The 18,094-nt window shown below is 46.8% G+C and overlaps 1 protein-coding gene across 1 annotated transcript in view; it reads left to right on the top strand.

Annotated features, from left to right (window-relative positions):
• The first annotated feature begins 6,961 nt into the window (after window positions 1-6,961).
• Window positions 6,962-18,094, top strand: part of TCTN1 (tectonic family member 1) — a 14,527-nt gene continuing 3,394 nt past the window's right edge. The window contains exons 1-12 of the mRNA XM_081122689.1: window positions 6,962-7,234; window positions 8,016-8,136; window positions 8,867-8,997; window positions 10,105-10,256; window positions 10,441-10,528; window positions 11,825-11,934; window positions 13,267-13,287; window positions 14,636-14,770; window positions 15,313-15,438; window positions 15,823-15,910; window positions 16,456-16,594; window positions 17,759-17,921. Coding sequence (XP_080978815.1) covers window positions 7,027-7,234; window positions 8,016-8,136; window positions 8,867-8,997; window positions 10,105-10,256; window positions 10,441-10,528; window positions 11,825-11,934; window positions 13,267-13,287; window positions 14,636-14,770; window positions 15,313-15,438; window positions 15,823-15,910; window positions 16,456-16,594; window positions 17,759-17,921 — 1,482 coding nt within the window. The 5' untranslated portion in view covers window positions 6,962-7,026. The remainder of the gene's footprint in view (window positions 7,235-8,015; window positions 8,137-8,866; window positions 8,998-10,104; window positions 10,257-10,440; window positions 10,529-11,824; window positions 11,935-13,266; window positions 13,288-14,635; window positions 14,771-15,312; window positions 15,439-15,822; window positions 15,911-16,455; window positions 16,595-17,758; window positions 17,922-18,094) is intronic.

The raw sequence follows: 18,094 nt of genomic DNA, 5'->3' as shown, positions 1-18,094 counted from the left end.
TCTCAAGCACACACACACCACTATCAAATCCCAGCCAGGCTGTCAGGTAATTCTACCCCAAGGACAAACTTTTTAAAATAGCATGTCAACCCCTATCCCTTGCCTCATCAAACTCCTTCAGACTGCTCCTGCCTTTCATTTTCAGGGCATATATTATTAATTTCTGTGTCACTCCCAAGGACAGGTTGGATGAGATGAGCAGGAATTTAGGACATAGCTCTGAAGCTGGTAACCTCTGCTCTGATGGGGCTGTTGTTGTCACAGTTGAGTTTCTTGCAAATGAGTTTCCTGCAGATGAGTTGCTCACCAAAGCACAATGTGAACACAATCCTTTCTCAAAGCTCCTGTGCACTTTTTGGAAAGCAGAGGAGACAGGGCAGGGCCGCAGGTTCCCTTTGAGTCATTTATTCCAGAGCCAGCTTTGAAAAGTTTCACCATGGTGGGGAAGCCAGGAGAGGGTTCTTTGGAAAAACAAAGCAAAACACTTTTTCCTGCCCTCTCCAGGGAGCACAACTCACTTTTGACATTTCACTAGACTTCAAAAGCCCTACGAGAGTTCTCTTCCTTAACAGAGTTACATTCTTAACACTACAAGGATTCCTGGGAGGTCAGTTGTCACTCTCAGAGGCAAAGAAGTTGTGAAAATACCATTTGTGTTCCCAGGGCACCTCCACAGCATTAGGAAAGAGCTTTGCACTGGAGTTACCCTCAGCTCCTAAAAAAAGACAAAAAAAAAAAAAAAAAGACATGAATTCCCTAGTGAGATTTTCTGCCAGACGGGTACACCGATCTTGTCTGATGTCTATTTGCTAACCTATTCAAAAGGAGCACTAATTAGTTTATGGCAAGTTTCTCAAACCTTGGCTCTACTGACATTTTGGGCCAGATTATTTTTTGCTGGGGCGAGGAGGGGGGTGTCCTGTTCATTGGAAGGGGCTTAGCAGCATCCCTGGCCTCTACCAGGTGCCAGTAGCGTGCCTCACCTCCCCGGTTGGGACAACCGATAAAGTCTCAGATATTGCCAAAAGTCCCCTAGGGAACAAAATTGCCCCGGTTTAGAACCACTGGGTTGGACCAACGCCATGCATATAAACGGTCGTTGGTGGAACACTTGTTATGTCTGAGGCTCTGAGCTAAGGACAAAAAAAGCAGTTGGTGCCTTGGTGGCCATCACAGAGCAGTAGAGGGTTAAAATTAAGTGATTCCACAGAGAATATAAGCGCCACAGGATGAAATAAAGGAAGAGTGTGGGTAGGAGAATGGGACCCACTGGGGCCAGAGAACACAAGGCACCTCAATGAATGCAGAGTGTTTGCAAAAAAGCATTAGCCTAATGCAGCTCAACTTTAGGGATGAATAAAGAATAAAGAGAAATGAAGCTAAGCAAATAGTTTAGGAACTATTAGTCCATAAAGAGGAAGAAGTATTGCCCTAGCCGGTGTTTTGATACCAATCAAAGGCACGTACCTGGGTTGCAGGCTTGATCCTGGGCCCCGGTGGGGGAGCGTGCAGGAGGCAACCCATCGATGTGTCTCTTTCACATCGATGTTTCTCTCTCTCTCTCCCTCTTCCACTCTCTGAAAAGCAATGGAAAAAAATAGCCTTGGGTGAGGATTACAAAAAGAAAAAAAACAAAACAAAAACTGCTGAAGGAAAACTTCTGACCTCTCCCTTTCATGCTTTCATGAGGTTTGGGAAAAGATGCTAAGCCTGTTGCTGTGGCCTGACCTTTGGTTACTCATGTTTCCTTCTTCTCTACGGGGAGCCTGTCCCTATGGAGGAGGCTTGCAGTCCCCCAGCCTGTGACTGGGTGCATCAGTGTGACCCAGGGGGGGACTGACTGCATGATGAAGCCATGTTCTCCAGTCAGCTTTATCAATAAAGCTGAGACTTTAAAGCTCCAGCTGCCTGATCCATACATCTACTTCTCAGTTGGATTTCAAATGTGGAAAGGCTGAGAAGGGTGTGATTAATTATTACCCCCATAACCCCCCAATATGTTCATTTGCTCTTAGGGGAAACTTTTGAGAGGCAGGCATGAGGACTGACACCTGGGGGCTAGCATAGCACGTGGAGATCAAGTTTCTGATGTAGTCAGGGCTCTAGGCTTAAAAGTAATTGTGGGCCAAGTGGGTTCTTGACCCGGGGCAGTTTGTAACAGCTACAGTTATTCAGCAGGATTTTAACTGGCAGAGGCCTGAGTACAAGGGCCTCTGGGGCAGGCCTTGACCTAACCCCTGTGGGCACAGCTGTGACCTCAGCAGGTGGCTGGAACAGGGATTAGGTTATTGGGAGGAAAGTCTTTCTGTCCTAGGGAAGGCTTACCTTAAAGAGGGCAGAGCTTTAGATTACAGACATTTAGGTAGAAGGTTTTTGCTCCTTGTAGAATATCTTTCAGCAAAGCTTTAGGCTGGGCTTTATACAGGAAAGGCAACTAAATCATTCATATGTGACAGAAACTGGAATAGAATGATTCCTTCCATAGTCCATTTTTTTAAATATAAAGAATTATACCTACTTGGGCTGAGGGGAGGGGAATTCCAGGGGAAGTCATATGGGCTTTTCTTTTTTACTTCTTGTCAAAGGCACAAATATTCTGTCCCCACCACAGGGGGTTGTTGTCCACTGAGTATGACAACAGAGTGAGTTGCAAATCAGAAGTTCCTTCTTTCACCCGGCCGGCGTGGCTCAGCGGTTGAGCATCGACCTCAGATCCAGGAGATAGAGTCTGATTCCTGGTCAGGGCACATGCCTGGGTTTCGGGCTTGATTCCCAGCAGAGGGCATGCAGGAGGCAGCTGACCAGTGACTGTCTCATCATTGATGTTTTTTTCTCTCTCTCTCCCTCTCCCCTCTTCTCTCTGAAATCAATAAAAATATATTAAAAAAAATTTTTTTACTGTCCTCTCTTGGTCTCATATCCAAATTTGGGGCAATTTTTTTTTTTTCCAAAGAAGATGTTTGGCTTAAAATGTGGGGGACATTTTGAGAGTTAGCTCTGGCCTATAAATTCCTCATTCTCCTGCCCCACCATTCCAACACCCCCTTTCTGCACTGGCGACTATTTCAGTGCCCCTTGACCTCCCCAACTCTTTCCTCTGCATGTGGAGCTTATGAAAACACCCTTTTAAGTGCAAGTAAGCTTGAAAAATTATTGGTATTCAGTAGCGATCTTCAGAGAGTCATCTTTGCTCAAGAGGGCACTCTATTTTTGAGCAAGGACCCCAGCTAGGGCTTGTGCCTCGCACTAGAACATTCATATCAAAGATCTTTGAGGGTGTGCGGGGAGGTCCTCTCAGTTTCCTTGAATGAAGTCCCAGATCTGTTGCAAACTGTTAAATTCTAAGAAGGCAAATGACAGCATGTGCTTGACCACTGCTGTTTCCCTGGTTCCTGGCACGTAGGAGATGCTCAGTAAATATTTGCAGAGTGAATGATAGAGCCAATGAAAGAATAAATAGAGATAAGGGTTTTTTTATCTCTTCAGAGTCAGCTGTGTGACGTTTTGGTGAGGAAGACTGCCACCTGCAGGACGAAAGTGAAACTGCAAGACTCAGCCCTGAGGAAAACAGGGTCAACTTCAAGGCCAGGCGACCTGAGAATCCATTGCCTTCCCTTCACTTTAGGCAGAATTAATCAACATCATTTTGTCCATTCCAATTAAGGAACCCTGCACCCTTTCTTGAATAACATTTTCAAGCCTTTGGCATGCTTTATAAGTGCCTAGTGCCATGCCACGCACACACACAATTTTGTGATAGGTACCAACCCATATTATCCCCCATTTTATAAACAAGGAGTCGGGGATTCTGGGGATTTGGGGATTTGGAGATTGGGTCCATTCCATCCATATTTTTCACGACTGTGGGCACAATAACTTTGAAGTTTCCAGGACATTCCAACTTTTGCACTGTCTTCATAACTACCTGCATTCTTGTCACATTAGGGGCTCCTTTTGGGGTATGGAAAACATGCTTCAGCAGTGTGAGGTTGATGCTTTTGACATATGCTCACCCCATCTTGTATTTGCTTTTCTTTGGTCTCCACAGCCTTTCCAACCAACTTGGGTTTAACCAAAGGTACAAGCTGTAGCAGAAGCAAGCTGTAGCAGAAGCGCCTGCCCCCATGACAGGGCAAAAGGAAGCAGGTTCAGGCCTCGAGTAAGGGGTGAGTGAAAGCAGAACCATCTATGGGTCCCGAGGACAATGATGAAAACATGTTTATGGCACAGAAACGGAACTAGAAGGGGGTGGGGGGGAGCAGGGCTCCTCAGTGGTACCAGGAGGCCAGCTCACTTCCATATTTTGAGGCTCTTTGTCTACAGGAAAATGAAGAATTCATTTCTCCATTTAATATTTAACAAATGCTTTTGGCATCCCGGGATTAAAACGCAATGTAAATGTGCCGTTACAAGATGAATCAACAGAGTGAAAAGACAACCTATGGAATGGGAGAAAATAATTGCAAAACATGTATCTGATAAGGGGTTAATATCCAGAATATATAAGGAACTCCCACGACTCAATAACAACAAAAACCCGAGTTAGAAATGGGCCAAGGACTTGAACAGACAATTTACTAAAGAAGATATACAAGTGGCCAGTAAGCACAGGAAAAGATGCTCCGCATCACTAATCACCAGGGAGATGCAAATCAAAACTGCAGTGAGATATTACCTTACAGCCGCCAGGATGCTACTCTCAATAGGACCGAAAATAACATGTTGGTGAGGATGTGGAGAAGTTGGAACCCTTCTGCACTGCTGGTGGGAATGCAAAATGGTGCAGCCATTATGGAAAACAGTATGGATGTTCCTAAAACATTTAAAAATAGAATTACCTATGATCCAGCAATCCCACTTCCAGTAGATATCCAAAAGAATTCAAAGTAGGATATGGAAGAGAGGTTTGTAAACCTATGATTCTTAAAAAGCCAACTAGTTTATTCAAGCTGCAGTATGGTCCGATAACAGGATGCAAGTTTAAAGTTGTCTGGTAAACAAGGAATTCTCATTTTATTCCTGTGTGTATATGTCTGCAACCATATTTATTATTTCATTTTCAGAAAAGGTCAAGCTTGTAAACTGGAGACCTTTCAGGAATGTGAAGTCTGTTCAAAGAGTCCTTCTGCCCTCATAATGTTTCAGAAAGCAGTTGAGGCACCTGGTAGCTGTCAAGGCACATGGGGGACGGGGAGAGGAGAGAAGTTGAGGATTATTTTCTTCTGGGTGTCGATTTAGGAATCCATGACTGGACTGCTCACTTCAGTCAAAACGGAGAACCAACCCTTTGTCCTTGCACAGCCTTGAATTCCCTGTGGCTCTAGGCAATCCCTCTATAAAACTTGATGGTTCTGCCTCCCTATTTGTGAAATGTTTGGCTCAGATGAACAAAGATGGATGGATACACTTAGTCATAGGAAAAACTGGACACTTAATTTTAGACAGGTCAGAGGCCACGACGTTAGCAACAATAACAATAGTAACAATAAAAAACAATTCACCTCCAACCACACCAAAGACCTAGACCATGGTTAACGCTGCCTGGTAAAGTCAGCCTTAGCTATTTTTCGTCCTAGCTACTTCTGTCATTGGTTTTCAGGCCCCTCGTGTGCAGCAGCTTCCAAGTGCAGAATTCCAAAACGCTGAATTGTCTTGACTGCTCCCAACGTTGGCACAAACTACAAGAAATCGAGAATGCCAGTAATCCTGGAGAAACAGATGGACATCTTTAATCACAAACATTTACGCACGACCCAAATGCTGCAGTTTTGGACAAAATATGGAAATCTTAGCCCTTCCATCCCGATGAAGGAACCTACCAAGGAGAAGGAAGGGAGACAGGATCATCTGGGTTGAAGGGTGAAGATATGGGTCACCTGTGAAGTGAAGTTTCATTGTCCCCAAGGTTTGCAAACGGGTCTGAGTTGACGCAGCCCTCATTTTGATTTTGTAAACTGTCACAAAGTGAGTTTGGGGCCATGTGCCAAGTGTTTGAGATTGGACAAAAGGGATGGTGAGATTATTTCCTAAACCGCAAAGCATGAAGACGAAAATGTTAGAGCCAAAGGGCACTTTATCAAAATCTAATCCAACAGCCTAGAATTTCAAAACAGAAAATAGGACACAGTGATGCACAGATATTAAGGGATGGAAAAGGAAGTACCTGGAAGTAAAGAAGAGCTTTAAAACAACAACAACAACTGTTGGACTTAGAAGTCATGAGACGAAGGTTTGGAAAATATAGGGGTTTTTTTAAGGGCAGCCTTACATCAGTTATTAAAAGTGGTCCAGATATTCTGTCAGATGTGAAAGTAATCCTTTGTGGGGGGGGGGGGAAGAAAAAAAATATATCTGTTTACACATTTGATACAAACAAACAAAAGATTAAGCATGAAAGGCGCAGCCAACATCCCTAAGTCTTGTGGTCCCCATGCCATTTTGTAGATGGACGTTGTTTTACCTTTTAAGACCTACAAGCCATTCTCCTTCATTATGGTCAATGGTTTTTTGCCTGTAAAAAAGTTAAGTGTTCCTTTGTCCCCCTGCTATCACAACGCGGTGAACGGAAGTTATCTGGCGACCGCAGGCGACACATCTAAAACAAAAAAGGCAAAGCAAGGTTGACAGAGTGTGGGAAAGCGAAGATTCAAGGATGGTGATGTCACCTCCGTGCTCCTGCAAAAGTCCTTATTTAGTAGCCTTAGGAGAGCGGTTCCGAAATGTGTCCCCCAACCGGTTGCGTCGCCCCGCCCCGGCCCCGCCCTAGCTCAGACCACGCCCACAGCTCCATGGCCCCGCCCACCCCCGGCCCCGTCCCCGCACAGGCCACGCCCACCATTTCCTGGCCCGGCCCATCGCAAGGCCCCGCCCTCGTAAGATCCCGCCCACCTCTCCCTGGCCCCGCCCCAAGCCCCCCCAGTCTCGCGTAGCCTCTCAGGACACTTCCCGTAATGCCTCGCGCCGGCTGCCGTGGTTGCCAGGCAACACGCGGTCCCCAGTCGCCGCCCGCCCGGGTTCCACCGGGCGATGGGGCCGCGGCGCCTCCCGCCGCTCCTGCCGGTGCTCCTGGCCTGCTGGGCCTCCGTGAGCGCCCAGGCTGGGGCCACCCCGGCTGGGACCACCCCGGCGGTGACAACGGCGGGCCTCAACTCCGTGGAGCCAACCCCGACGACTCCCCGACCCGCCTTGCCCGCTAGGCCCTCCTCGGGTCCCAGGCCCACCCCGGTCACGGACGGTGGGTACCAGGTGTGGGTCCCGGGGCATCCACAGTGACCCGTCCCGGAGGAGGCAGCCCGGGGAGGCTGTCGTGATGCCGATGGTTAAGGCGTATCGAGCACGTGCTTTGCGCAGGCATCCCCAAGGGTTTCCAGGCATCCTCGCAACCACCCTGAGCCGCAGCTATTTGCCAGACAGATGAGGAAACCGAGGCTCAGAGAGGGGTCAGTGGGACAGTAGCAGATCTTTGAAAGTACTTTGCACAACATTAATGCTAAAGGTACTAATGAATGAAGTCCGTGCAGCTTTGCAGCCAAAGACGAAATTAAACGGACCGTTTCTAGACAGCTGTGAAAATTAAATGCATAGGATGCACAGAACCCTGATTCCTGGTGGGTCCTTCCACTGAATCAGGAGCCCGGGGACCTGCAGCATTACCCTGGTGGTGCTTCTGGCCGGGCAGGTGATTTAGCACGCTGGTTCTTAAACCTGTCTCAAGTATCAGCAGCACTGGAAAATTTCTGAACAACGGAGATGTCTGGGTTTCGCAGTCAGCTTACCAAATCGGGGTCTTTGCAGGCAGAGCACAAGCTGCTTTCCCAGTGAGCCAGATGATTTGCCACTTTGGGGAAACCCCAGACTGAGGAGCGCTCAAACTGACTAATTTTCACTTCTCCCCAAGTGCAGTAGCAAAAAATCAGATGGACGTTTGTGCGAAATGGGTTTTTGGTGCCTTGCAGTGGCAGGGGGCAGTCACTACCTGCTGATTGTGAGGCTCTGCATCCTTCCTCCTCTTGTAGTTGCTGCTTTGTGTGTCTGCGACCTATCTCCAGCACAATGTGACGTCAACTGCTGTTGTGACCCCGATTGCAGCTCGGTGGATTTCAGTGTCTTTTCTGATTGCTCAGTTCCAGTGGTCACGTAAGTTTGTGACACATGCAGTTTTGATAACATTGGATGAAACCTGATTTCCTGAGTTTTGCATCCTTCAGAGGCCATGCTATTCAAACCAACATGTAGAAGAGTATCTATCCCTTATTTGCATCCAGCCAGGTGACAGTGCAGACAAAAGAGTAGAGAGAGTATACTTTTTAAAGAGTATAATTTTTCACATTTTTGTATCAGTGAATTAGTGTTATTTATAGCCTAGGGTGAAAGGTGCAGTTTAATTTTACAGCTTTTGTTTTGGACTCAGTACCTGTAACAATAAATTAAGTAGATAGTCAGGAAAGCTTTGTTTATACTTTTCTGCTACGCAAATCTCCCAGGAATTCTCACAGTTCACATTGTGATAGAAAATGACATTCCCAGCCTATTACAGGGTAAAAAAAAGAATCTCTTCTGAGAGATCTGTTTCTCGTAATTCAGATTTCAAAGCTTTTTGAAAAAACAGCAGCACTTAAAGAAGTTAATTTATTCAGGATGGGACCAACATATTCAGAGATAGAATAATTATGTAAACATTTCAATTCAGTTTTAAGAATGTAATTTATAAACTTAATTCCAGTCAGATGGGAGAGGGATTCAGTTCTAACATCACACTTTCGTAAGTATCCTCCATGTAGTAGTTAACATAGCACACGGTACAAGTTAACATAATACACAGATTGTGTGCACATGCCTTAAGACTTTGTATTTTTTTTTTTTTCAGGGGTGATAGTCAGTTTTGTAGCCAAAAAGCAGCCATCTATTCATTGAATTTTACAGCAAACCCACCTCAGAGAGTATTTAAAATTGTCGACCAGATCAATCCATCTATTTTCTGCATTCATATTACAAACTGTAAGTATTGGATACACTTTGTGAAACTCTGAAATTTTTTTTCTTAAAAGATCTTATATATGGGGAAATGTCCAATTTAGTTAGATTTAAAGCAATCTTTCTGTGGTCTGGCTAGGGTGTATCTTCTGAGGCCATCTCACAGGAAACTGCAAGTAACTTTATAGACCTGTGGGCACACACGTTTTCTTTACAAGTAAAGAAACTGCTTGTTTAGTTGACTTTTGAGATCTCTTATTTCAAAAGTGTTTATGATATGTAGACATGCATAGGAATATAGATTTATTTAGGCACTGAGGGTTTTTTTTTGCTTTATTTCCTCTTGGCTTAATGGTTGGTTTCAATTTCCTTTTTTCTTTTTTATTTTTACTTAGAATATTTGCATGAAAACAGGATCTTTATTTTTATCTGAGCGTTTGGCTCAAATAGGTGTCTCGATCCAAATCATAGGTAAAGTGCAAAATGTTAGCAATATCAAAGATCAGAGAGACGTTTATAGTTGTATCGGTTAAGCTTTATCATCTTTTCAGAATGTCTTTATATTTTGGTTTTGTTCCCTTATAACTGAAAACTTAGGCGTATGCTCTGCGATTTGTAACCTGGAGTAGTGACTGGTCATGCGATTTGTAACCTGGAGTAGTGACTGGTCAGTCGTTGTCATGTTCTCTGACATAACACCAGCCCAGTGAACCTACCAGCCTGTTCCCTTCTGCCTTTCCCATGAACAACACGTAGTCTCCCGGACACCGGAGGTGGCTGTGTGAGGGCAGACACAGGGTCTTTATCGGGGGAGAGCTTCCACTTAGAGGTTTATGTAGCGGGCTCCTCGGTCCATGGGCTGGAGAAAGTGGTCTGATTACTCCTGGCTTCTGTTGCGCTGTTTGTCTGTGGCTTTAGAAACCATTGCTCCCCACTGTTGGAGAAACAGGCCAGGCCTGAGGATACTGATTATTTCATTAGATTCAAGAAATCCTGGGGGAAGTAAATATAGAGACAGTTAATTTTTTTCCACATGTCTTATTGCTACTAAAACTGTTTTAAAATATTATATATGTTGTATATAATACACATGTATTTTATACTGATTTAAAATGCTTTTTCAAAAAACAGATAAATCTGCATTATCCTTTCTTAATCCAGAAGAGCCCGATGAAAACAATTTTGATAAGTTTATGAAAACATTTGATGGTTTTTCATCGAAGGCAGCATCAGATGTTTCTTTAACAAAGGAACCAGATCCCCCAGATACTACTAAATATGAGGTGAGCCAAGAACCTGTCTGTCCAGCCTGTTGCAAATATCCTGCCATTGTAAGTTATCTGGTTTTTTTGCTCATTGCTGTGTTCCTAATGCCTGAGATGCTGCCTGGCACGTAGTAGGTGCCCAGTAAGTGTTGGATGAACATCTTAATAACATCACGGCAACTGTTGGCTGTTCTCTTTGCAGTATGGGGCTCTTCTGCAGACGTCACATTCATTTCTGAGATTTCCTTCCCCCCTTACATCATCTCTGTGCACCGACAATAACCCTGCAGGTGAGAGAGCGGGCAGTTTTCTTTCTCCTTGAAACAGTTTGTTTAGTTTAAATTTGTAGTAGCCACAATGAAACAGGCTTCATAACTAGAAACCGAGAGTCTTAGAGTTGAAAGCAGCCTCGGAGGTTATGGAGTTGGGTGCCCGAGTCTTTCCTTCCACAGGCAGCCCCCGCTTGAGTACCTGTTGTGATGGGGACTCCCAGCCTGACCCAGCCCACCCAGCTGTTTAACACCTCCGGTTGTGGGAAAGTTCGGCTCACTTAGGTGGTGGTGGAGCCTAGATGCGACCCACCCAGCTGTCTCCCACGGGCCCTGCCGCTCCCTCCTTTCAGGAGCATCACAGAACCGAGGAGCAATCCTCTTGGCGGTGGGAGGCTGCAGGCCTGGCTCTCCCATCCTGAGGCAGCCTCACCGGGAAGAAGCCAGCTAAGTGATGGACGATAGAGCTTGTGGCTGGATGAAGCATCATTTGATACGTGAAGGAAAATGTGTTCTATTGAAAAGATGCTTGACCGTGCTCGCAACAGCACCAGTGTAAATTAAAACTGAGCCGAGGTACCATTTCCGTTGAATGGATTGGCAGAGCTTAAGAAACATGGGCACTCACCTGGGTAGCTGGTGGGACATTGGTACAACCTCTGTGAAGAGCAGTTTAGCAACATGTATAAAAATTGCAAATGACTGTGCCCTTCGATCCAGCCATTCTTCTAGGAGCTGGTCCTACAGATACTCTGGCCCACATGCAGAATGATGGATTGTAGCATCGTTTGTAAGAGCGAAGCTCGAGGCAACTTAAGCGTTGGTGATGGGGAACTGGTTGAATAAATTATGGCATATCTATATATAATACTAATTATTCCTTAAAAAGGGAGAGGAAGCCCTTCATGTCCCAAGACAGGCTGAACTCCAAGGTATATGGTTCAGTGAACAAAACAAAGGGAAGAATATATATTGTGCATTTGTTTCCAAAAGGGGAAAGAAATACTAAAAATATATATAAACATGTTTTTATTTGCATAGAATATTTCCAGAAAGATACATGCTGATTGTCTGTGGGGGGCTGGGGGAAAGGGGCCCGAGGGAGACTTCTTCTCTCAATACCTTTTTGTGGCTTTGAAACATATTACCTATTTGAAAAATAATTTTAAATCCTATTTTAAACATGTTGTGTATCTGTGTCATAATGCCATTATTTTGCAGTTTTACTTCGATTACAATTTTTTAGTTACCATTGGACAGTTGAAAATTTCCTTCTCTTTTTAATTTTTTTCCCTTTGGGGACGTTACGACTCCCAGCCTTTTTGGTGAACCAAGCTGTTAAGTGCACCAGGAGGATGGACTTGGAACAGTGTGAAGAGATGGAAGCCCTGAGCATGGCTCGTTACAGCAGCCCTGAAATTCTGAGGGTAAGAATTATTTTGAAGCGAAGCTGATTCATTAGGTTTGTTTTCTGTTCTTTGTACCCTTTTAAAATATGACAAGTGTAGAATAACTTCAGTACATGATTGACACTCAAATTTAAAATTTTCTCCAGTTCTTTGGTAGACTGATACCAAACACACTGGGGGAAAAAATCACGTAAAATAATTTCAATTTTTATCTAGTTAGTTTTTATCTAGTTAGTTTTATCTAGTTATTTTGCTTTTATTAATTTTTTTCTCTCTGCTTTCACTCATTTTGGTGGTAGCCAATAATGTCTGTCGCCTGAATAAAAAAAAGACATTAATAACCAAAAACTTTAGAAATTGTAAAAACATCTTAATGTCTGTGACAGAAACAATCATATTAGCACCAAGGAGAGATCTCACTGAGAAACAGACCAAAAGAGGGTAGAAAAATCCACTGTTTGGTTGGCAGATGAAATAAGCAACCAGGAGAGGTGGTGAAGAGGCCCTTTCCTCCTGGTGGCAGTGACCAGAGCCTGACCTGAATACATGAGAGAGGCCCCTGGCCCGTTTGGTAGATGACTGCAAGGGGGCTGCAAGGGGAGAAAATGTGGGGTTTTTTAGTGATTAAAAACCACATGATTATTGTGAAAGGATCTCCTGATTTTCTTTTTCAGGGGGTGGGGAAGGGTGGTCCATGGCCCCAGTATCCATCTGGGCTCCAGTTTTCAGAATCAAGTGTAACCTTTCCTCCTCCCCCTCATAAGTCAGCCATCAAGGCCTGCGAGTTCTTCCAGTGCTCTGACATCCCCGTTTTCTGGAAGTCTTCCCTCCGGCCTGCAGGCACAGGCCTCCCCAAACATGCCCCCTCACCTCCCTCCCAAGGCCCCAGTGGCCTAAAGGGGGTGCCTGTGATTAGAGAAGGGAGCTGTGCTGAGGAGGCGGGGAGGCCAGGTGGGAGGCTGTGAGAGAGACGGTGTCCTGCCAGTGAGCACAGTGCAGGGAGAGTGACCGGGAGGACGGGTCAGGTCGCCCTCCCGGGGCTGTGTCACTGGCGACCGCGTGGAAACGCCTGGGATTGCGCTAACGCTGGAGGCTCCTGGGCCTGGCTGTTGGCCGGGCCCTGCAGCATCCGCTCCGGAGGAGACAGGGGTGGGAGGGAGCGTAAAGGTGCCTCTTAGATGATGACCTCGAAACAAAAAGCTGCAGACGGCGGGTCTCCACGGAGGGTCCTGTTTTCCTCTGTGAAGTCTTTAATACGATGCACAGGCCCTTTAACCCACAGCCTGAAAAAAGCAATAAAAACGCTCCTTTTGTTGTATTCAACAAAATCTCTTGTTTGTTTCTGTCTAGGTACCTAATTCAGAAACAAAGGTAAGACTATTTTTTAATGGGAATTTCGTTCTTAGCCCTCCGAGCCTTCGGAAATAACATACTTATGATCAGAAGGGACCTTACTGCCAAGAACAAAACACCGGTCAGCAGGCAAGCAGAAGGGAAATGGGGAAACCCCTCCTGGCCGACCCTTTGTGTCACACGCCGGCGTGACTGGCCCTGTGCTTGCCGGCGGCCCTTGATAGCTTCTTGGTCTCCGGTCAGGAGGGCTGGCGAGCTCCAGGATGCTGTCGGAAGAGCGGGACGCTTCCCCCAGGGGTGCGCACACCCGGGTCGGACCGAGCATCTCAGTGGAGCTTAGGGGTCGAGTCGTGGGCAGGCTCTCCAAGCCTTCGGCCCCAGCCCAGGGCTCTGCCAGGCTGGGGTGCGGCCAGCGTCTCTTTGTGGATCTGTCAGGGAGGCGGAGCGTGGACCCACCTCTTATTGTTGGGTCTGTGCCCCGTGCCTGCCTGTGATACAGCCGTGGCCTTGTCGTAGTCTCCCAAGGTCTGTGGCCTTGGTCTGCCGTATTTAGAACTCAGCTCTGCCAGGACTCGCTTGTGTACCATGCTCCTCAGTCCCCCAAGCTGTCAAGCGGGTGATGAGCCTCGATGCACATGAGGAGCCCTGTGCGGCATCTGGCACACAGGAAGCACTCAGGACAGCGATGCCTCCCGTCACTGATGTCACTAAGTCTCTGGACACACACGTGCTTGAGGTGGATATTTGAAAGGAAGTAGGCGCGTGACTTTGAACTTCACACTACTGTGTGTGGGCCTGGGTTTGCTCTTCTGTGAAGTGGTTTTCAAACTTGTTTTAGTTACGGGGCTTTTTCAAATGAAATCTCAGGCAGAGCTCTCCCTAGGGTGTAACACGGATTGAATCGCAACTTTGGCATATTGGGACGATGCTATAACCAACTGAGATACCCAGCGAGGGCCCAAGTTTTCTTTTTTTAAAGCAGCTTCCAAGGTCTGTTAGAGATTCAGGAATTAAAAATTGAATCCCCGTTAAGTGAAGCCCCTGATGATTGCCTGGAACCATTGTCAGTGTCTGCTGACCAATCAGTGAGAGGTTACGTTATGGCCCCATGATTTTATTGTTAAGGATGCCTTAGTTCTTCAGTCTGGGCTGGGATGTGATTGAATGGGACATGCAGGAAGCCAGCCCGCCCTGCCGCTTTCATTCCCGTGGCTGTCCCAGGGGGTATCGATAGACTAGTGATCTGTAGCCTGCTTCCCCTGCTTGGCAGTGCATCAGTGGAGGTTTGTTTCAAGTGCTTTGTTATATTAACCTGTTCACCTCTGTTGCGGTGTCCTCAGTAATCCAGGCCTCCTTTATGTTGCAGGTCCCTATCACTGTCCAGTCCATCGTCGTTCAGTCTCTAAATAAAACGCTCACCCGGCTGGAAGACACGGGTATACTGGAGCAGGCTCTTGTCCAGGCTGGGACTGTTAAAATCTGCACCAACGTCGTCCTGGAGGTAGGTGCCCAGTTTGGCTTTGTAAGCTTGACCTATTTGTGGCAGACTCAGATTGCATGGTCCTGAGGGGTTCACCCGGACGCCCTCCACAACGGGGCTCTGGCCCGCGCGGTGGGGTTGCTTTTCTTGGCCTGGCCTCCTGCTTGCCTTTCTGCTGTCCCATCAGGGGACACTTCTCTGTCTCTGAAATAATCATGTGGCCCTTTTCTCCACAAACCCAGAGACTTACAAGAACACATCACAATTTGTCGTTTGGGCCATTGCTTTGTTTTAGTGTTTCCTCTGTGGTGATAGACTGTTTATATCCTGCCCAGACCGGCTGACTTGGAGCTTATGTAATTGAGTACAGAGAGGCTCACATGGCCCTGATCGTCAGCAGGGGTGAGGCTGACTGACATCACGCCTCCCGTAGGAGAGAAGGGCCTCAGCAAGTGGAGAAATGGGAAAACATCTGCCTCCTGTATATCTTTTGTTAGAGTTATTAACCCAGTTACGGAAATGTCACAGGAGCAGGTGACTTCGGAGTGTCGTCTTGTTTTTAGGTGAAGTACAGTCTCACATACACGGATGCAGGTGAAATAACAAAAGCTGACCTCTCTCTGCTCCTGGGGACAGTCAGCCATGCAGGGCTCCCACTCCAGCAAAAGTTTGAAATTCGTTTCATCCAGGTGAGTGTGATACGTTTTGTACAAGTATTTCATTGCCAAGTGAGAAGAAATCCTAGCTCATTAGCAAACAAAGACGCTCAGCTTGGAAGTGTTGCCGCATCTACCCCCTCGTGTTGAGCGACGCTTGCGCAGAGCCCCGGGGTTCACAATGAACGAGGCAGAGGCCGGTGTCCTTTCCCTGGGGGCCGAGTCCTTGCGGGGAGCTTGTTCTTTACCGGCGGATGCTCCTGCCCTCGGCAGGTACAGCTCTGGTTCTGAGTAGGGGAGAGATTGTTTCATTGGTCGGTAATCCTGGATTTTATTATGAAAAGCATTTCGTTTTCCCCCTGCGGCGTCCTCATTAAAGTGAGAACTATGTGGGGGCATTTCTGCATTGTCTTTCAGCAAAACACAAAGCCAGTTCCTCTCAGTGGAAACCCTGGTTACGTTGTGGGGCTCCCGCTAGCTGCCGGATTCCGGCCTCACAAAGGGTATCCTTTCTGGTTCCGTGGAGAAGGTCGATTTCGCCGTCCACGTGCATGAGCCGCGCATCTCTATCACCGAGGGTCCTGTGGGCTGGGGGACCCATCTCGGCCAGAGCTTCCTCTGGGTGGCTCTGGCGAGGGGTGGTTCTGGCCGCACAGCAAGTGGGGCTCCTTGGGGACTGGAGGTTGGGGATGAAACAGCATGACCCAGAAAAATGTGTTTTATAATGAAAATCTTATCACTGAAAAGCTGACAGACATTTAGATGTATTTCATTTCACAGAGAATCAAACAAATGTAAGCGATTTTTGAAAATTTGGAATTAATTTTGAAGGGCCAGTTTCTGAAGATTTTTTTCTCCTGAGGATCACTAATCAAGGAAAATAGTTATAAGTGTTGTACTGTCTCCTGGGAAATAGCTGTCAAAGTACCAGAGGCCCAGAGGAGAGGTATTTGGGTCTCACTTGTGTCTCGTGTCACATGTGCCACTGTTTCCTGAGAATCAGGCTGCTGTCGTCCTGGGTAAGGTTCTCCCTTAACTTCCCATGAATGTCTGGGATTATTCAGACCACGAATAGATACGGACAACTTACTGTTCTTCGTAGCACAGCCGAGCAGGACTGCTTGGCCATAGAGGGGATCCGGACTCCAGTGTTATTTGGTTACAGTATGCAGTCTGGCTGTAAACTAAGGTAAGGGAGTAACTCGTTTCTGATGGAACTTGCTTGTGTTAATCAGAAAATAAAACATCTCTCCCCTCCCCGTGGCAATCGGAATCCGCATCGGCTGGCGAGTGCCCGTAATAAGCCACAACCACCTTATTATGACAATGCCTTTATAATACAGTTTTTTAACTTCTAATTTTCTCAGAGCCATAAACCGTGTGTCATGGTTCAAAGGGAAACTTACAACCATTTGTAAAGTCAAATAGGGCAGAGAAAAAACCTCAGGGCTCTGCACGTTTTGTTTTTAAGGTTGCATAGCACTTTCAGGGAAAGGATGTTCTCAGCAAACGTCCTTTCCCTGAAAGTCCTTCCTATGTCCTGAATTTTAATGTACTACACACAACACAACAAACCCAGTAAGAGAAAGCCTGAACGCGGTCTGCTTTTCATTTACCCTTTTATGCTCAAACATGCGTGTCATGTAAAATGTCAAATAGCTCTCCGTGGTTTGTTATAAAAACAGTTGTTACCCTCACTTGTCCCACCCCAGAGGCAATCGTTTTTAACTCTTGTAGCTCAGTTTTTGGAAATTTACCCCCAAATCTTTCAATAGCCTGCATATAATGCTGCTGCTTGATATTTTAGGTTTGTAGGTTGTTTCCTGAGTTCCTGCTATGGAAGACGGAAACCTGGCTCTTTCCCCCTTCCTGTCCTGCCCCCCGATCCTGCCTTCCCGCCCCTCCATCTCCCCAGGGTGAATCTGTCATTATTTTGGTTAGACCAATATGCACCATTTACACTATTCTGATCACGTTAGACTGGCTTTTCCACAAGGTGTCACTAGGGGTAGGTCTGTGGTTCAGTATGTTTTAAAAACATGATTCCTACTGTAGGACTCCCCAGAGCCTTTAACAGGCCAGTGTCTTCGGGTATGCAATATTTCCCAGACCTCTGGCCCTGCAGCACCTCTTGTACAGAGCCTCTCGATGGAACCCAGTCTGGGAAACACGGTTTTGGATTCATCTCCCTGGCCAGTGAAGATTCCTCCAAGTTAGAGACACCGGGGCTGCTTTTAAACGGTCCACCGTGTGGGGAGTGAGAACAAGCGAGAGGGCAGGCATGCTGTCGAGCCTGTAGAAACTCCCGGTGTGAGCAACGGCCTCATTCGAGTGACCCCTTTTCTTCCCAAAGGCTGACCAGAGCCGTCACGTGCCCGCTTGTCGTGGAGAAGGTGAAGAGCCTGCTGAAGGGCCAGGGCTTCCCAGATTACGTGGCCCCCTTTGGGAATTCCCAGGCCCGGGATGTGCAGGACTGGGTGCCTGTCCACGTAGTCACCCAGGCACCCTACGTGAAGGTAAAGGGGAGAAGCTGAAAGCCACGGGCTGGCCACCTCTTCTTCCGCCTGCCCCCCATGGGGGGAGATGGCTGTGGGCGGGAGCTGGGGCTTCCTTATGAGACAGGCCTGGACCTTGGATACGGGTTTTGCCCCTTGTTAACACTGTGGCCTTTGGCCACTGACTGTGGGTC

Source organism: Miniopterus schreibersii (assembly GCF_964146895.1).
Source record: "Miniopterus schreibersii genome assembly, chromosome: 20".
Taxonomy (NCBI): Eukaryota; Metazoa; Chordata; class Mammalia; order Chiroptera; family Miniopteridae; genus Miniopterus; species Miniopterus schreibersii.
Note: the sequence above shows the minus strand (reverse complement) of the source record. Positions and strands in the feature narration are given on the sequence as shown.